Source organism: Vombatus ursinus, unplaced genomic scaffold (genome assembly GCF_900497805.2).
Source record: "Vombatus ursinus unplaced genomic scaffold, bare-nosed wombat genome assembly UNPS02014798.1, whole genome shotgun sequence".
In the NCBI taxonomy this organism is placed as follows: Eukaryota; Metazoa; Chordata; class Mammalia; order Diprotodontia; family Vombatidae; genus Vombatus; species Vombatus ursinus.
Window position 1 is genome coordinate 65,283,529 of NW_020954576.1, and position 14,853 is coordinate 65,298,381.

Here is a 14,853-nt window from a genome sequence, read left to right on the forward strand (position 1 = left end):
CCACCCCAAGATGGCATGCATTCCAAATACCCCTTGCCCTAGTCTGCCTTCCCTTCTATCTCTCCCCCCCCTTCTCTTATACCCTTCCCCTTCAATTTTCCTGTAGGGCACAATGGATTTCTGTACTCCATTTCCTGTATTTCTTATTTCCCAGTTGCATGTGGCCATGCTGCTTCTTATCTTCTCCCTTCTCTTCCTCCCTGAAAAAAAAATCCTTCTCAAATATTTATTGAACTCTTGATTGTTTATAAGAGAATATGGACATCCCAAAATACAAAGTCCAAAGTTAATCTTCAACTCTACTAGCTATGAATAACTGCCACTCCCACCACCTACTTTTCCTAACAAAAGGCATAATTAAGTTGCTCCAGTTTCATATCTTAAAATTTTTTTTTCCTGTCATTGCCTAGTTAATAAACCCTAAAAAAGAAAGAAAAAACCCTACCCTTATGTACACTAAAAAAGTCCTTCACTTAATGTGTATGTTAGGGCAAATACTCTACTTGCCATTCCAGTCTCCACTGGTTCTTACTTTTTTCCTCTTACCCTTATATATAGATGCTCCTTAAGACTCTGTCACTATATCTCTTCTTTCTATATACTCTTCCCTTTGGCAAAACTTATCCACTACATTTTTATGAGGGATAGCTCCCATATCTTTATTTCTATTCCTGACCTCTCTCATGAACTAATCTCATATTTACAGTTGCCTACTGAACACTTCTACTTGGATTTTTCACCACCAACCCAAATTCAAGTTTCTCTAGTCAGTCAACAACAAGCACTTCTTAAATGGTTGCTATGTGCCAGGCACCTAGGTGGCATAATGGATTTAGCATGGAGCCTGGAGTCAGGAAAACCTGAGTTCAAAATAAGTCTCAGATATTTACTACCTGTGTGGCCTGGGCAACTCACCTAATCTATTTGCCTTAATTTTCTCAATTATAAAATGGGGATAATAATAGCACCTCCTTCCCAGAGTTGGAATGAGGATCAAATGAGATATCTACAAAGCACTCAGGAGTGCCTGGCACATAGCAGGCACTTCATAAACATTCCTCCCCTCCCCTCCCCTCTCCTTCCCTTTCCTAAGTCCTCTGCTAAACTCCCCTAAACATTCTTCTTGCTTCCCCATTTCTGTTAATGCCTTTACTTTTCTCCTAATCAACCACATTCTAAACCTTGAACTCAGCTTTTACTCCTCATTCACCCCCCCCACATTCAATTAATTGCTAAATACTATTAATTCCATCACACTGCCATGTCTTGAATCCATTACCTTTTCCATTCTTCTTGCCACTAAACTTCATTGCTTCTAGCATGTACTGATGCAAGAGTCACCTAACACCTCCCTCTTTCCATACTCTAAACCAGGGATGGGGAACCTTTGGCCTTGAGTAACCAGAAAAAACATTAAATTTTTTCATCTTAAAATTACCATTTAAGTTCTATTTGTTAAAATGAAGTTACCAAACCATGGGCAGATTAACAGATGGTGTTTGCCTAAGGACAGAAGAAGTCTTGACTTAAAGATTTTAAGAACAATAAAAGAATTTTTCAAAAAACACTGAGAGGGTGAGAAAATATTACTGCAACTGACTAACTAGTTTTAATTAACTGCTGTTGAATTTAACAAATGTGCCATATGTAGTGGTGAATTCCTGTAATTCCTGCAACTGGAGAGGCCAAAGCTGATGGACTGATTGAGCTCATAAGTTCTGAGATACAGTGTACTAAACCAATCAGGTGGCTTCACTCAGTCCAACACCAATATGAGCAGGAGGAAAAGGTAGGGAGAGGAACATTCTGCTTAAGGAGGGTAAACTAGCACAGGTGAGAAACAGCACAGGCTCCTTTGCCAATCAGTGATAGGATCTCTTCTACAAGCATCCACTATACTTCAAGTACAGGTGAGATAGGAAGAACCAGTCTCAAATGAAATGAAACAAAAAAACATGAAAATGAAGCAGAGTGTGACTTCAGACCTTCCATCTCCTACTGCACCCACCCTCTGAGGGAAGTGGAAGAGAGAAGCTCTTGGGGAATGGGCTTTCTTTCTCCTGTTGTACAGGTTCACATTCCATCTCCAGCCTGATCTCCAGCCTTTGGAGGGAAGGGAACTTGTGAAGCAGGGCCTCCCATCTGACCATGTGCTTCCCATTTCACACTGTACTCATCTCCAGCCCAATCTCCAATGTCCATTGGGAGGAGGAGCGGCTCCCTCTTCAACATCACCACGCTTGTGTATTCATACCCTTCACATTTCAGTGACTCTGAACTTCTGCATATCATCATCCAAACCCCATTCCACAACCCCCAGCCACCGATTTTTCATTCCCATCTCCCTCATCCCTCCCTGCCTAAAGTTTCATCATAATTCCATCTATCCCTTCCACTGTGTCCCATAGATAAAAACAAAAACAAACAAACAAAAAAAACCACTTCCCTTCGTCCTAAATCTTTTCTATACTTTCCATTTACTAGCTATTACTGAAACCTGGCTTCCCACAATGACACAGCCTTCAAAGTGTCACCCTTTCAAGTACTGGCTGCACCTTCATACATTCTACTCAGCTCACTGGTCAAGGCACAAGAGTTGGAATATCCATTATTCCTCATTGCCACTTCCAGGTTCTCTCCCTGCCTCCATCCCTCAGTAACTTCTCTTCTTTGAGACCCATGTTATTCGTATCTACTACTCAAACAAAATCCTGGTAAGATGTTGCCTACAAACTTCCAGGTCACTCTCATTCTTTCCTCTATGGGTTCAGTACCTGGCTCACAATTTTTCTCTCCTCCCCATCTCCTGCCCTTATACTTATTATTCAGTTATATCCAACTCCTGGTGATTCCATGGACCACAGGATGCCAATATTGTCCATGGGGTTTTCTTAGCAAAGATACTGGAGTGGTTTGCCATTTCCTTCTCCAGTGGATTAAAGAAAACAGAGTTTAAGTGACTTGCTAGTAAGTGTCTGAAGCCACACTGGAACTCAGGTCTCCCTGACTCCAGGTCCAGCACTCTCTCCACTGAGCCACCTGACTGCCCAGCTCTTATATGAGGGGACTTCAAAATACATTTTGACCCTTCCTCAAAGACCCTAACCCTCAAGTTTCTCAACCTACTCACATTCCATGAGCTACTCTTCCACCCCACCTCAGCCACATACAAAGATGATCATACCTTTGACCTATCATCCACAAAAATATCACCTCTGTGTTCAAGAACTCAAAAATCCCCCTATCCTACCATAATCTATTGGGAAGTTTCACCTCTCCCTCTGCCTTCCCTTACAAAACCCTATTCTCAGTGTACGCTATGACCTCCAATACCATGACCCCTTAATTCTCTCCCAGGTCACCTTTCCTGCACTAACCATTCTCTTTTCTTTCCCCCTATCTTGAACCCTTGGTGAACCAACTCAATTCTTCACTATCGTCCTCTCTTGAATTCCAAACCCTCTTATCCTATCAGCAATTATACCTAGACAAGCCTCAGCCTTGTGTTGCTCCCAACATCAGCTGCCTTTCTCTTTCATCCATATTGCTGAAGGAATATGGAGAAAATCACATCACTGTTCTGACTGTACCTACTACAAATTTATGTTAACACAACCTCAACTGGGCCCTCACTACCATTAAGTAATCCTATTATACCTCCCTTATCAACTCACTATCCTACTCTCCACAGTGGCTCTTCCAAACCTTTTCACCCCTCCTCAAATATCCCATGGTTTTCCCTTTCCCCTCTTCTCTCAGCTGAGAACCTGGTCTCATATTTTACAGAAAAAAAAGTTGAGGTAATCTGCCATGAACTCTCTCTTCTCCCCTCTTTCTCATCTCCTATCACTCAGGTACCTTCTGCCACTCTCTCCTCCTTCACCCATCTCATATGATGAAGTGGCATTACTCCTTATTAAGGCTAACACCTCTACCTGTTGAAGAAATCCCATTCCATCTTATCTCCTCCAACATATTGCCCCCTCTGTCATTCCCACTCTTTCACTTATTTTCAATCTCTCCTTGTCTATTAGAGCATTTCCTACTGCCGTCAAATATCCCATATCTCTCCCATCCTGAAAAAAATCCTCACTTGATCTTTCTATCCCAATTGCCATCCTATATCACAACTGCTCCTTGAAGTTAAACTCCTTGAAAAGGATCCACAATAGGTGCCTCTACTTTCTCTCCTTTCATTCTTTTTGTTTTGTTTTGTTTTGTTTTGCTTTTGGTGAGGTCATCGGGGTTAAGTGAGTTGCCCAAGATCACACAGCTAGTAAATGTTAAGTGTCTGAAGCTGGATTTGAACTCAGGTCCTCCTGACTTCAGAGCTCTATTCACGGTGCCACCTAGCTGTCCCCTTTCTCTCTCTTACAATCCAGCTTCTAATGTTACCATTCAACCAAAATTTCTGTCTTCAAAGCTACTAATAACTTTAGTTGCCAAATTCAATGACCTTTTCTTTGCCTTCATTCTCCTTGACCACTCTTCAGCCTCTAACACTGCTGATCACTTTCTCCTCCTTGATACTCTCTTCTCCCCAGGTTTTCAGGACACCACTCTCTCCCAGTTCTCCTTCTCCCTATCTGACAACCCCTTCTCTGTCTCCTTTGCAGGATCCTCTTCTAGATCAGACATTGTAACCATAGGTGTTCTGGGTTCTCTTCTCTTCTCCCTCTATACTATTTCATTTGGTGATCTCATCAGCTCCCATGGATTTAATGACCATCTCTATGATGATGATTCAGAGATCTATTTTCCTGCTTTAACCTCTCAACTGATCTCCACGCTTGCACTTCCAACTGCCTTTCAGACATCTCAAACTGGATGTCCAGTAAAGATCATAAATTCAACATGTCCAAAACTGAGTTCATTCTCTTTCTCCTGGACCTTCCCTACCTCCTACCTTCCCTATTACTGCAGAGGGCAATACCATCTTCTTAGTTCCTCAGGCTCACAACCTATGAGACACCTTGGACTTCTCACTATCTTTCCTTCTCCCATATCCAAGCTGCTGCCAAGGCCTGCTGTGCAATGTCTTCAGAATACGTCCCCTTCTCTCCTCTGACAGTGCCACCACTTTAGTGCAGGCATGCATCACCTCACCTTGATTACTGCAATAGCCTGCTAGTGGGTCTGCTGCCCCACTCCAATTCACCCTCCATTCAGCCACCAAAGTGGTTTTCCTAAAATGAAGTTCTGATCATATCAGCTTCCTCCTTCGAGCATCCTCCAATCAACAGAGTCCAATGGTTCCCTATTGCCCCAGGATCAAATACAAAATACTCTGTTTGGCATTCAAAGCCCTTCATAATGGCATTTTCTCTATGCTTTATCCTCTGCTACAACGACTGACTTCTCTGGCTTCCTTTTAAATCCCAGGTAAAATCCCTTCTTTCCCCAACCCCTCTTAATTCTATAGCTTTTCTTATGTTAATTAATTCCTATTTACCTTGTCCATAACTTGTTTTGTATATATTGTTTACATATTGTCTCTTCCATTATATTATAAGATCCTTGAGGGGCAGCGAACGTCTTTTGCCTCTTTTTGTAACTCCAGTGCATAGCACAGTGCCTGGCACACAGTAGTAGTTATTATTGTTCAGTCATTTTTAGTCATGTCTGGCTCTTCATGACCCCATTTGGGGCTTTCTTGGCAGAGATACTGGAGTGATTTGCCATTTCCTTCTCCAGCTCATTTTACAGATGAGGGAATTGAGGCAAACAGGGTGATGTGAGTTGCCCCAGGTCACACACCTACTCAAATCTGTCTGAAGACAGATTTGAAGTCAGGAAGATGAGTCTTTCTGCCTCCAGGCACAGCACTCTATCCATTTCACCACCTAGCTGGCTTATAGTAGGTACCTAATAAATGTTTACTGATTGATTGATCAAGCCTTGAATTAAGCTACTAAATATATTCTATATTTGGAGTAATTCCCATGTGCAAAATACAGATAAAGCAGCTTATATATGTTAAATGATCATTCCTTGTGTCTGGAATGTGCCCCACCTTGGTGTTTTAAAATTCTTAAACCTTCATTAATGTTCAAGACAAATACTACGTCTTCTGCTTTAAAAAAAAAAAAAAAGAAAGAAAAAAAAAAGCTGTCACCTCCTCACCAAAAAAAATCTCCTTATGAACTCTCACAGTATCTTTTAAAATACCATTCTAATATATTCGTTCCCTATTTTGCATGGCTCATTTCTTCCATCAGAATACAGGCTGGGACTTAATGTTATATTTGTATTTTCTTCAGCACAGCACCTTCCTCACGAGCAACAAAATGTGGCAGAAAACACGTTAGGAGAACTGGTTTCGATCCCTGACTCAGCTCCTTACAAGGTCTGTGACTTTGAGCAGCTCCCTTTTCCTCCCCAATCTATAAAAATGGCAATAACAATGCTTACACTACAGAGTTGTACTGAGAACCAAATAAGACAATCCATCTACAAAATGTTCCGTAGCCATAAAATGTTATGCAGTATAAGTTCTTAACATATGCTGAATAAACTATGTTATTCATATATTACTACTTTGGTTTATTCACTTCAGGTATATCTTTATCTGGCTTGTTTCCTAATGATATTACAAGCTCCCGCTATTAACATTATGTAGATTCCCTTGAATTATGCATCCTGTAATCTCAGAAAATAGTTGATTCTGATGGGATTAAGTACTGGAACTTTATGGGCTCTTAGAATACCTGGCTATCTGAGCACCGATGCCTAGAAATGTTGCCTAAACATATTCGACGTACTGAGAGAGTGACCCTAGTTGCCCAGTCTGAATTCAGTTCCCTACCTGATCCCTTATACTTGGCTTAACATGGATCAATACTTAGATACTCGAACTTTTCTCCTACATTTACTGTCCTACCTTAAGCCTCTAGTCCTTAAACTACAGGTTAGATACTTTGACCATGCCTTTGTAATTCCAGGTTTGAGTTTTGAACGCCAACTTCTGCCCTGTAGCATGGACTTTACAAATTGTTCCATGTCTCCTGGTTTCATATGATGCCACAAGCTGTAATTCTTCAGTACTGAGTAACTTAGTAACTTCATGCCCTATTTTTGATCAATTAGTTCTTCCTTAACTCTACCATCATCCATCTCTAAACTGAACAGAGATCTAGTGATTGTGCGTTCCCAGCTTCCAGACCTGCCCTAGATCATAGCCGCCCATGATTCACAAGTAAAAATAAGCTACATAGTTTTCTTTATGAGAAAATATCACATTGAACCCCTTCTTAGAAAAATGATAAATTAATATTAAAAAGTACATGCCTCTGCTTTAGACCATATCTTCCAATCAAGTAACAGTTCTTCTAATAACTTAACATCTTGGATTATTGCAGTGGATTCTATATCTAACTTAAACTGCCCATTCTCATTTATGCTGAGAACTTCTTCACCACAACAACCTTCAAGAAGAGTCTATGGAAAAAGCAAAAACACAAACTTATTAATTAATCTAAAAACTCAATCCAGAAGGATTTTGTTAAAGGCTTAACTCCAAACATTCACTTATTTGATTCTTTTTTTAAAAGCTTGGTTCTTTTTCATAGTAGGAAAAGTGGTACTTATAATATTAAATTCAAAATATTGGTAACAATCTAGCATTACACAAAATGCTTGTAAACCTATCTGGTGAATAATTTTTAAAAAATCCAAGCTTTTAAATGTTTTCTAGCTATATATTCAGGTTTTCAAATGTTAAGTATTCCAAACCCAAAATTAATCTTGTCTTAAATGTAATGAATAAATAGTTGGTTCTATATTTGCACTTCTAAAGAAATTTCAAAGAAGTAATAGTAATTTATTCCATTCTACAGAATCACTGATCAGCCAAAAATAATAGCTTTTGAACAATTTAATTAGATAAGGAGAATAAAAACTATATGTTACATATAAATATCCATTTCTCAAACCAGTCTTTCAAAGGAAGGTGCTTTCAGAACATACAAAAGTGCGGCTAACTGGAAAGGTATTAACATATCATAAAAATTCAGCCATTATAAAATCTAGAACATTTTTTATGGGTTCTTCAAACCTAAGCATCCACATGTAATAATTATGACAAATGAGTAGGTTCAGATAATTACTTTTCAATAGAGGAACAGAATTTAAAAATTTTCCCGTTTTTCTGCAAGAATAAGTATAATTGAACACAAAACTGAGTATTGATGAAAAGCTTTTGAAAATATGGAGTTAACTAAACTCAAAAGTATGAAAACACAGTTTATAGTCTCATACCTTCAAAATGTGAAAGCCAACAATACATTTTTGTTTAATCAACACCTGATGGATCATGGAAAGTCCATTACAGTTCTCTAACTCTTGCATTCTTTGCTGGTTGTATTTTGTTAAGGAAAGTATAACTTGTAGTGCTAAAGCTTGAGTTTCCTCACAGGTACTGATATCAACAACCTAAAAATTAAGTGGGTAAAAATATTTTATTAAGAGTATATTTTAACAAGGACAATTTTCTAACATTATGTAATATCTATCCATTAACATAATTTGAAAGCTTATTCTGATGCTTATACTCTACCTACAGCTTTTTCTCTCTTCTGAGTAGCTGTATATTTAATTGAGAAAGGAAGCTATGAGCGCCTCAAAACCAAAAATAAATAAATAAATACACCATCATTCAAGTGCTAAAGTGACAATCTTACAAATCCCAGGAGCATCTTGCAATTAGTATTCTGAAAGTGTGAGAATGATAATTCTATTTTTAGTAAAAATTAAAATAAGATCAAAGAATTCCTGAATTTTAATTTTGACTTGAATTAATTTCCTTCTGTTTTCATGTTTTAGTGATAGCCTTTACTTTTATATTATCTTCATTTCTAAACGCATCCTTACAACCTACGACTTAGTAGATAAGTCCTAAAGCACATAAGAGAATGACTTGCCCCAGAGTCATGGAGTTAGTGAATGTCAGAGGAATTTGATCCTAGGTGTTCCTGACTTCAAGTACAATAATCTACCCATAATACTAAGCTGCTTTTATCAACTTTTAATCTTATGTTTTATTGAAAAAAAGTTAAGAAATTAGTACAATTTTATAAAAACACAAAAGTTCTAAACACATAACTAGAACAATGTGATATAGCCAAGTACCTATTTATTGGTAATATCCTTTAAATTTGCATATTTGAACATAATGAAATAATAACTGTAACAGTATTTTGAAGTTAGGCTCATTTTGGAGGCAAAGCTTCTCAAAGCTTGGTCTCACTGATGATACTGCTACCTATAATTCTTTCTTCAACTGCTGATTGAGGTTTATATTTTTGTCCTTATAACTACTATAGAAGAAACCCCATTTTACACAAAAATAGCATCACATAGCAAAATTAGTATTGTTTTGATGATTAAATCAAAGAACTCTGTCCACTCACAGTCAAAACACATTGAGATTTTCAGGTTTGAATACTTGATTCAAAACACTGTATCAAGAAAAATCGATTAACATTTCTTGTTTAGATGGAGTAATACTGATAGAAAATAATACCAATTCTAAATGAATGATACAGGCCTGCTGTTTTATTATAATGCCAAAAATTTCTCACAATTTTGAACATTCTCAATGTTTCACTTGGTCTTTAAGGCTAATATTCTAATAGACATTTGTGAGTAACAGAAAAGTTTAGATAGCTTTTTGATTCTAGAAGATGATCTAATGGGCCAGTACTTTATTTGTGGCAAAACTTGTTTTGACCATTTTTATCATTATGTAACTATTTTCATTAAAAATGTAAATTTAACATAAATTTGTTCATACAGAACAACACCATATTTCACCTTTAATAACTGAGAGATCAGTTTAGTGTGCACATGAGTTTGTTATTATACAATCTCTAATTCTTACCCGAGCAAAGAGAAAGACAAATGCACCTGTCCCACCAATCTCATGCAGAATTCCCTGAAGAGATTTGTATTCAGTGGGCTGCAGACACTTTAGATGATGAGGATCCAACAAGGAGCTCTGAGCCTCTTTTAAACTGAATGGTCTTTGAGACTGCACAGATTTTACTTGCCCTTTAAGTCTAATAACTGGCTCATAGATCGTATACTGGGCAGGATAGCAAGTTGTATAAACTACAGCAAGACCTTCCTGAAAAACAAATCATTCTGCTTCAGTGACAAATAAATACATCTAGCAATGGTAAAATTTCTAATTAATCCTTACCCTCTTTCTACAATCTGAAGAAAATTATTTCACTGAAGGCACAACAATGTTGGAAATGAGAGGCAAAGATTACAAAATCAACTGCATCTAGAAATTCTAAAAAACCAAAGCCTGGTTGAAATCAAAACAATTATAAGAACATGTTGACAAATTTGGGGAAAAAAAAACTATTCCTTTGTTTTAGATTTAAATGTTCAGCCAATTTCCAAATAAAAGGCTATTTCAAAGTAGCTCATTCTTTTTATTTTAATGAAATGTGAAAAGTCAGCAAACCTAACTATAACCAAATGGAGCTTTCATTTTTTCCTAATGCAATAGCAAGTTAAAGTTTTCGTTCCAAAATCATTTTAAAATTAAAAACATTGAAAAAATATACTAAATAACGTAAAACAGAACCCACTCTACCTAAAAGATTTTCATTTCCCACTAGTTCCGCAATGTAACATTTAAAAGACAGTCGTTTTAAAATACCTACAAAATGTCCCAAAAAGTTTCAAGCTTTTAGAACTTTAAATTGTATTAAATGCAGATTAAGCATATCTTCTTTTCACTTTATTTTTACTTGCTTTTTTTTCTTTTGAAACATGGCTAATGTAGAAATATGTTTTGCATGATTTCACAGGTATAATGGGCATAGTACTTCTTATCTTCTCAATTGGAAGGGTAAGGGTGGAAAGGCGAGAGAGAATTCAGAAGTGACAATAAAATCAAAATAAATAAACTGCACTAAGACTTTGGGGACTTTTGGGAAACTCTGCACCATACAATATAAACAAATTCAAAGCATTACTCTTTCTCCAAAAAAGAAACAGATGAGATAGAAATATTAATACCTAATTACATTAATAATAATGATAGTAGTTAGCATTTATATAAGTGCTTTAAGGTTTGCCAGGTATTTTATTTACACATATTACCTCGTTTGATCTTCACAACAACCCTGGGAAGCAGTTGCTATTATTTTACAGATTAGGAAAGTGAGGCAGATAAAGGTTAAGTGACTTGACCATGGTCACACAGTTAGGAAGTGCCTGAGGCTGGATTTGAACTCAGTTCTTCCTGATTTTGGGTTCCAATGCTGTATCCAAAGTAACACCTAGCTGCCTTGCATTATTAATGCACAGTCAATATGTGAATAACACTTTTTAAAAGTTCCTGAAAATTTCCCATTGCTGTTTCTAGAAACTCTATTTCAACTTTTATCTCACGCTTCCCTTTCTCTGTTCTTCATGTGTTCCTCCACTAAAATACTAATTCAGTACTCCATCATGGTATGAAGGTCACCCTGAGTCCACAGGATCATAGCAGAGTACAGACTCTAGCCGGTTCTGCCAACTTCAAAAGGCTTTAAGTAAAAGCCAGGGGATCTGGGGATCTGGGGATCTAGGCATCTGTCACTTGAAGAACAGCCTAAATAAGCTTGGCAAAGCTCATCTCAGGTGATTCCATTTTGTTTGGTTCATTTGGAATAAGTATTTTTGGCTGCAGAAATTCTACTTAGGGGAAGAGGGGTGCTATAACTACGGTCCTAGATTCATGTGAAATAAGCAAAACTATTTTTTAAAGAATATTATCATCAAAATGATAGCAAAATGAAGGACTAAAATAATCAAAACCATCAATAAGAAAGGTACCAAAGTATTAATATCTTTAGATCTTCATAGATATTAATTACCGCAGCAGTATTAATCTTTTAAGAAAGGTTTCATTAGTATGGTTTATATGTGCACCTATTTCAGAACACAACAGTAAAAAGAAACTTATTTACACAGGAAGGGCTATTTTCATAGCAAAATTTGGGGGCCTGTGGTAGAATGAATCAATCTGACAAACATTATTAAGCACCTACTATGTACAGGGAACTGCACCAGGCACAGGGGATACACAAACAAAAGAAAAAAAAAGACAAGGTTAATATGCAATGATGCTTTTCCCTAATAATAATGCCTCACAAATAAATGTAATAAACTACATTTTATGACTCACAAATATTTATCCCCCAAATTCATAAATGACTTGCAAAACTGCAAAGTGCTACAATAATGTTACTACAATTTCAACAGCCTAAGTAATAAAAACTCTATGGAGGCAATGGGCTGAGTATCAGAATGCACTATTTTTCTCAAAAAAGATCATATTTAAACAACAGAGAATCCAGGAAACAAAAGAGAAAGACTTCTAAAGTTTATTTAAACAAAGAATTCTGAGCGATAACAAAATAAACAAACACAAATACACAGTATTGTGAAATTCTCCAATCACTTTTCAAACTTACAATTAAGAGATCAATGTCCACATCTTTCTGGGTCATAAAGAGTTCTCTGATGTGTTCACACTGCAGAATTTCTTTATTAATGTATTTGGAGTGATCATTCACTGACTTGCCATATTTGCAAGGCATTAGAAAAGTGTAGTCAGGTCCACAAGCATAAAGATAAAAGGCCTCTCGTGGACCAATCTTGGCTCCTACATTGGAGGAAAACAAGTAATTAGTTCTTCAAAATATGCCCATCACAACTATTCATAAAAAGCAAGGATTTGAAAGCTACAGTATTTTGTGGGGATTTTTTTGGGGGCGTGGTAGGTTTCTGGCCATGTCTCATAAGACAATTAATTCTTTCCATCTACTCTCTCTTTATCTTGTATGTATACGGCTGCTTACATGCTGTCTCCCCTATAAAATTGTGAGCCCCTTGAGTGCAGGGACAATGTTTTTTGTCTTTCTTTGAAATCCCAGGTCTTCACACAGTGCCTGGCATATTTAAGTGTTTAATAAAATGCCTGCTGACTGACATAAAGGTAATGGAACAGTATTGTGCTGTAAAAAGCAATGAACATAAAGACACAGAGAAGCATAGACAGATTTATATGAACTAATACAATGTGAAGGAGAACCAGGAAAAAAAAAATAACACACACAATGACTAAAACAATGCAAATGGAAAAAACAACAAAAAAATCTAAACTGAATGTTTCGATGTTATAACAATCAAATCTGAACCCAGAGAAGAGCTTTATTTCCCCCCACATAATACTACATACAACATCAGCTTTTTTTTTTTTTGAAATGTTGGTTGGTTTTGCTGAACTATTTTGTATTTCTTCTTTCTTTTTTCAAAAATTTTGTTTATTATAAGGAATGGCTCTTTGCGAGGAGTTAAGAGAGATATACAGTGGGAAACAGATGATATAAAAACAAAAGATAGCAATAAAAATTTATTTTACAAAGAACAATAATGTAATGAGACACATGACTTATATGCAGCTGATAACACAAATAATTATTTTTGTCTAAATTTTTTGGTAATTAATGTTTTTTCTTCATCATCACCATCAAACATTTTGTTAAGTGCTTATTATGTGCCAGGCACTGTGCTAAGTACTATAGGATACAAGGAAAGATTAAAAACACAGTCCCTGCCCTGAAGGATGTTACATTCTAATGATGCAATAATAATGCAAACATATATGTGTGTGTGTATATGTGTATATACTTATGTATATAATGCAAAAATAATACAAATAAAATGTGCAAATAAGATATATACAGTATAAAAAAAAGAAAAAGGGAGGTGATCTCAAAGAGAAGCTACTAACAGCAGGTGAAGATTGGGTGAGAGGGACCAGGAAAAGTCTCTTGCAGAAGAGAGAATTTGATTGGAGTTTCTAAGGAAGCCAGAGAAGCTAGGAAGCAGAGGTGAAGAAAGAGAGCATTACAAACATGGAGGATAGTCAGGGGAAAATACAGAGTCAGGAGATGGAATATTTTGTCTGAGGAATAGAAAGGAAGCCAGTGTCATGGGATTGTACAGTACATGGAGGGGCATAAGAGTAAGAAGAAAGGACTGGAAAGGTAGGAAAAAGACATGTTTTATGAAGGCCTTTAAAAACCAAATAGGGGATTTTATATTTGATCCTGGTGGTAATACAGAGTCACTGGACTTTTTTGAATAGGGAAGTGACATGGTCAGACCTAATCTTCAGGAAGATCACTTTGACAGTGGAGTGGAGACAGACTTGAAACAGGGAGACTAACCAGGAAGTTATTGAAATAATCCAGGCATTAAGTGATAACGGCGTTGGTCTACACCAGCTGAATGATTAGAGAGAAAGTAATGTATAGGAAAGATGCTATGGCAAGGTAAAAATGACAAGACTCGGCATTTTGACTGATATAAAAGCAAAGGTACAACAATTTTTCAAAAAGAAGAGAAATAGATCTTAATTACCATACTTCCTTGGAAATTCTTCAAAGAGTAAAAACATACCATTGAAGAGAAGTAAATTTCCCAGATCCCATCTTCCAGTTAATCGCAAAAAATCTTCTTGGGATGATAAGCTATGGCCAATCATGCAAAATGTTTTATTACTGTCAGATGATAAACTTGTTCTCTTGGGAAGCGTGTAATCCAAAGCAACATCAGGCTTCCTAAAATTAAAATTAAAGTTAGCTAAATTAGCCTATTAGCACAGAGTAATAAACATTAAGGCAATTAAATATTCAATAATGTGAAAAATCTAAGTTGAAAAATTTTTCTAAAACTCTGTCCACTTTTGTATATGTAAAATGTCATCACCCTCTTTGTCACAAATAATCTGCACCACACAATGTGATTAGGCCCAAAGTCATTGTGCCTAGTATAGAAGTACGCATA

General features: G+C 36.7%; 1 protein-coding gene across 1 annotated transcript in view; it reads right to left on the bottom strand.

The window, feature by feature from the left end:
* LOC114049583 (lysosomal-trafficking regulator-like) overlaps nucleotides 1–14,853 on the bottom strand; it is a 247,660-nt gene that overhangs the window by 101,496 nt on the left and 131,311 nt on the right. The window contains 5 exon segments of the mRNA XM_027870837.1: nucleotides 7,288–7,437; nucleotides 8,257–8,430; nucleotides 9,878–10,123; nucleotides 12,474–12,664; nucleotides 14,467–14,627. Coding sequence (XP_027726638.1) covers nucleotides 7,288–7,437; nucleotides 8,257–8,430; nucleotides 9,878–10,123; nucleotides 12,474–12,664; nucleotides 14,467–14,627 — 922 coding nt within the window.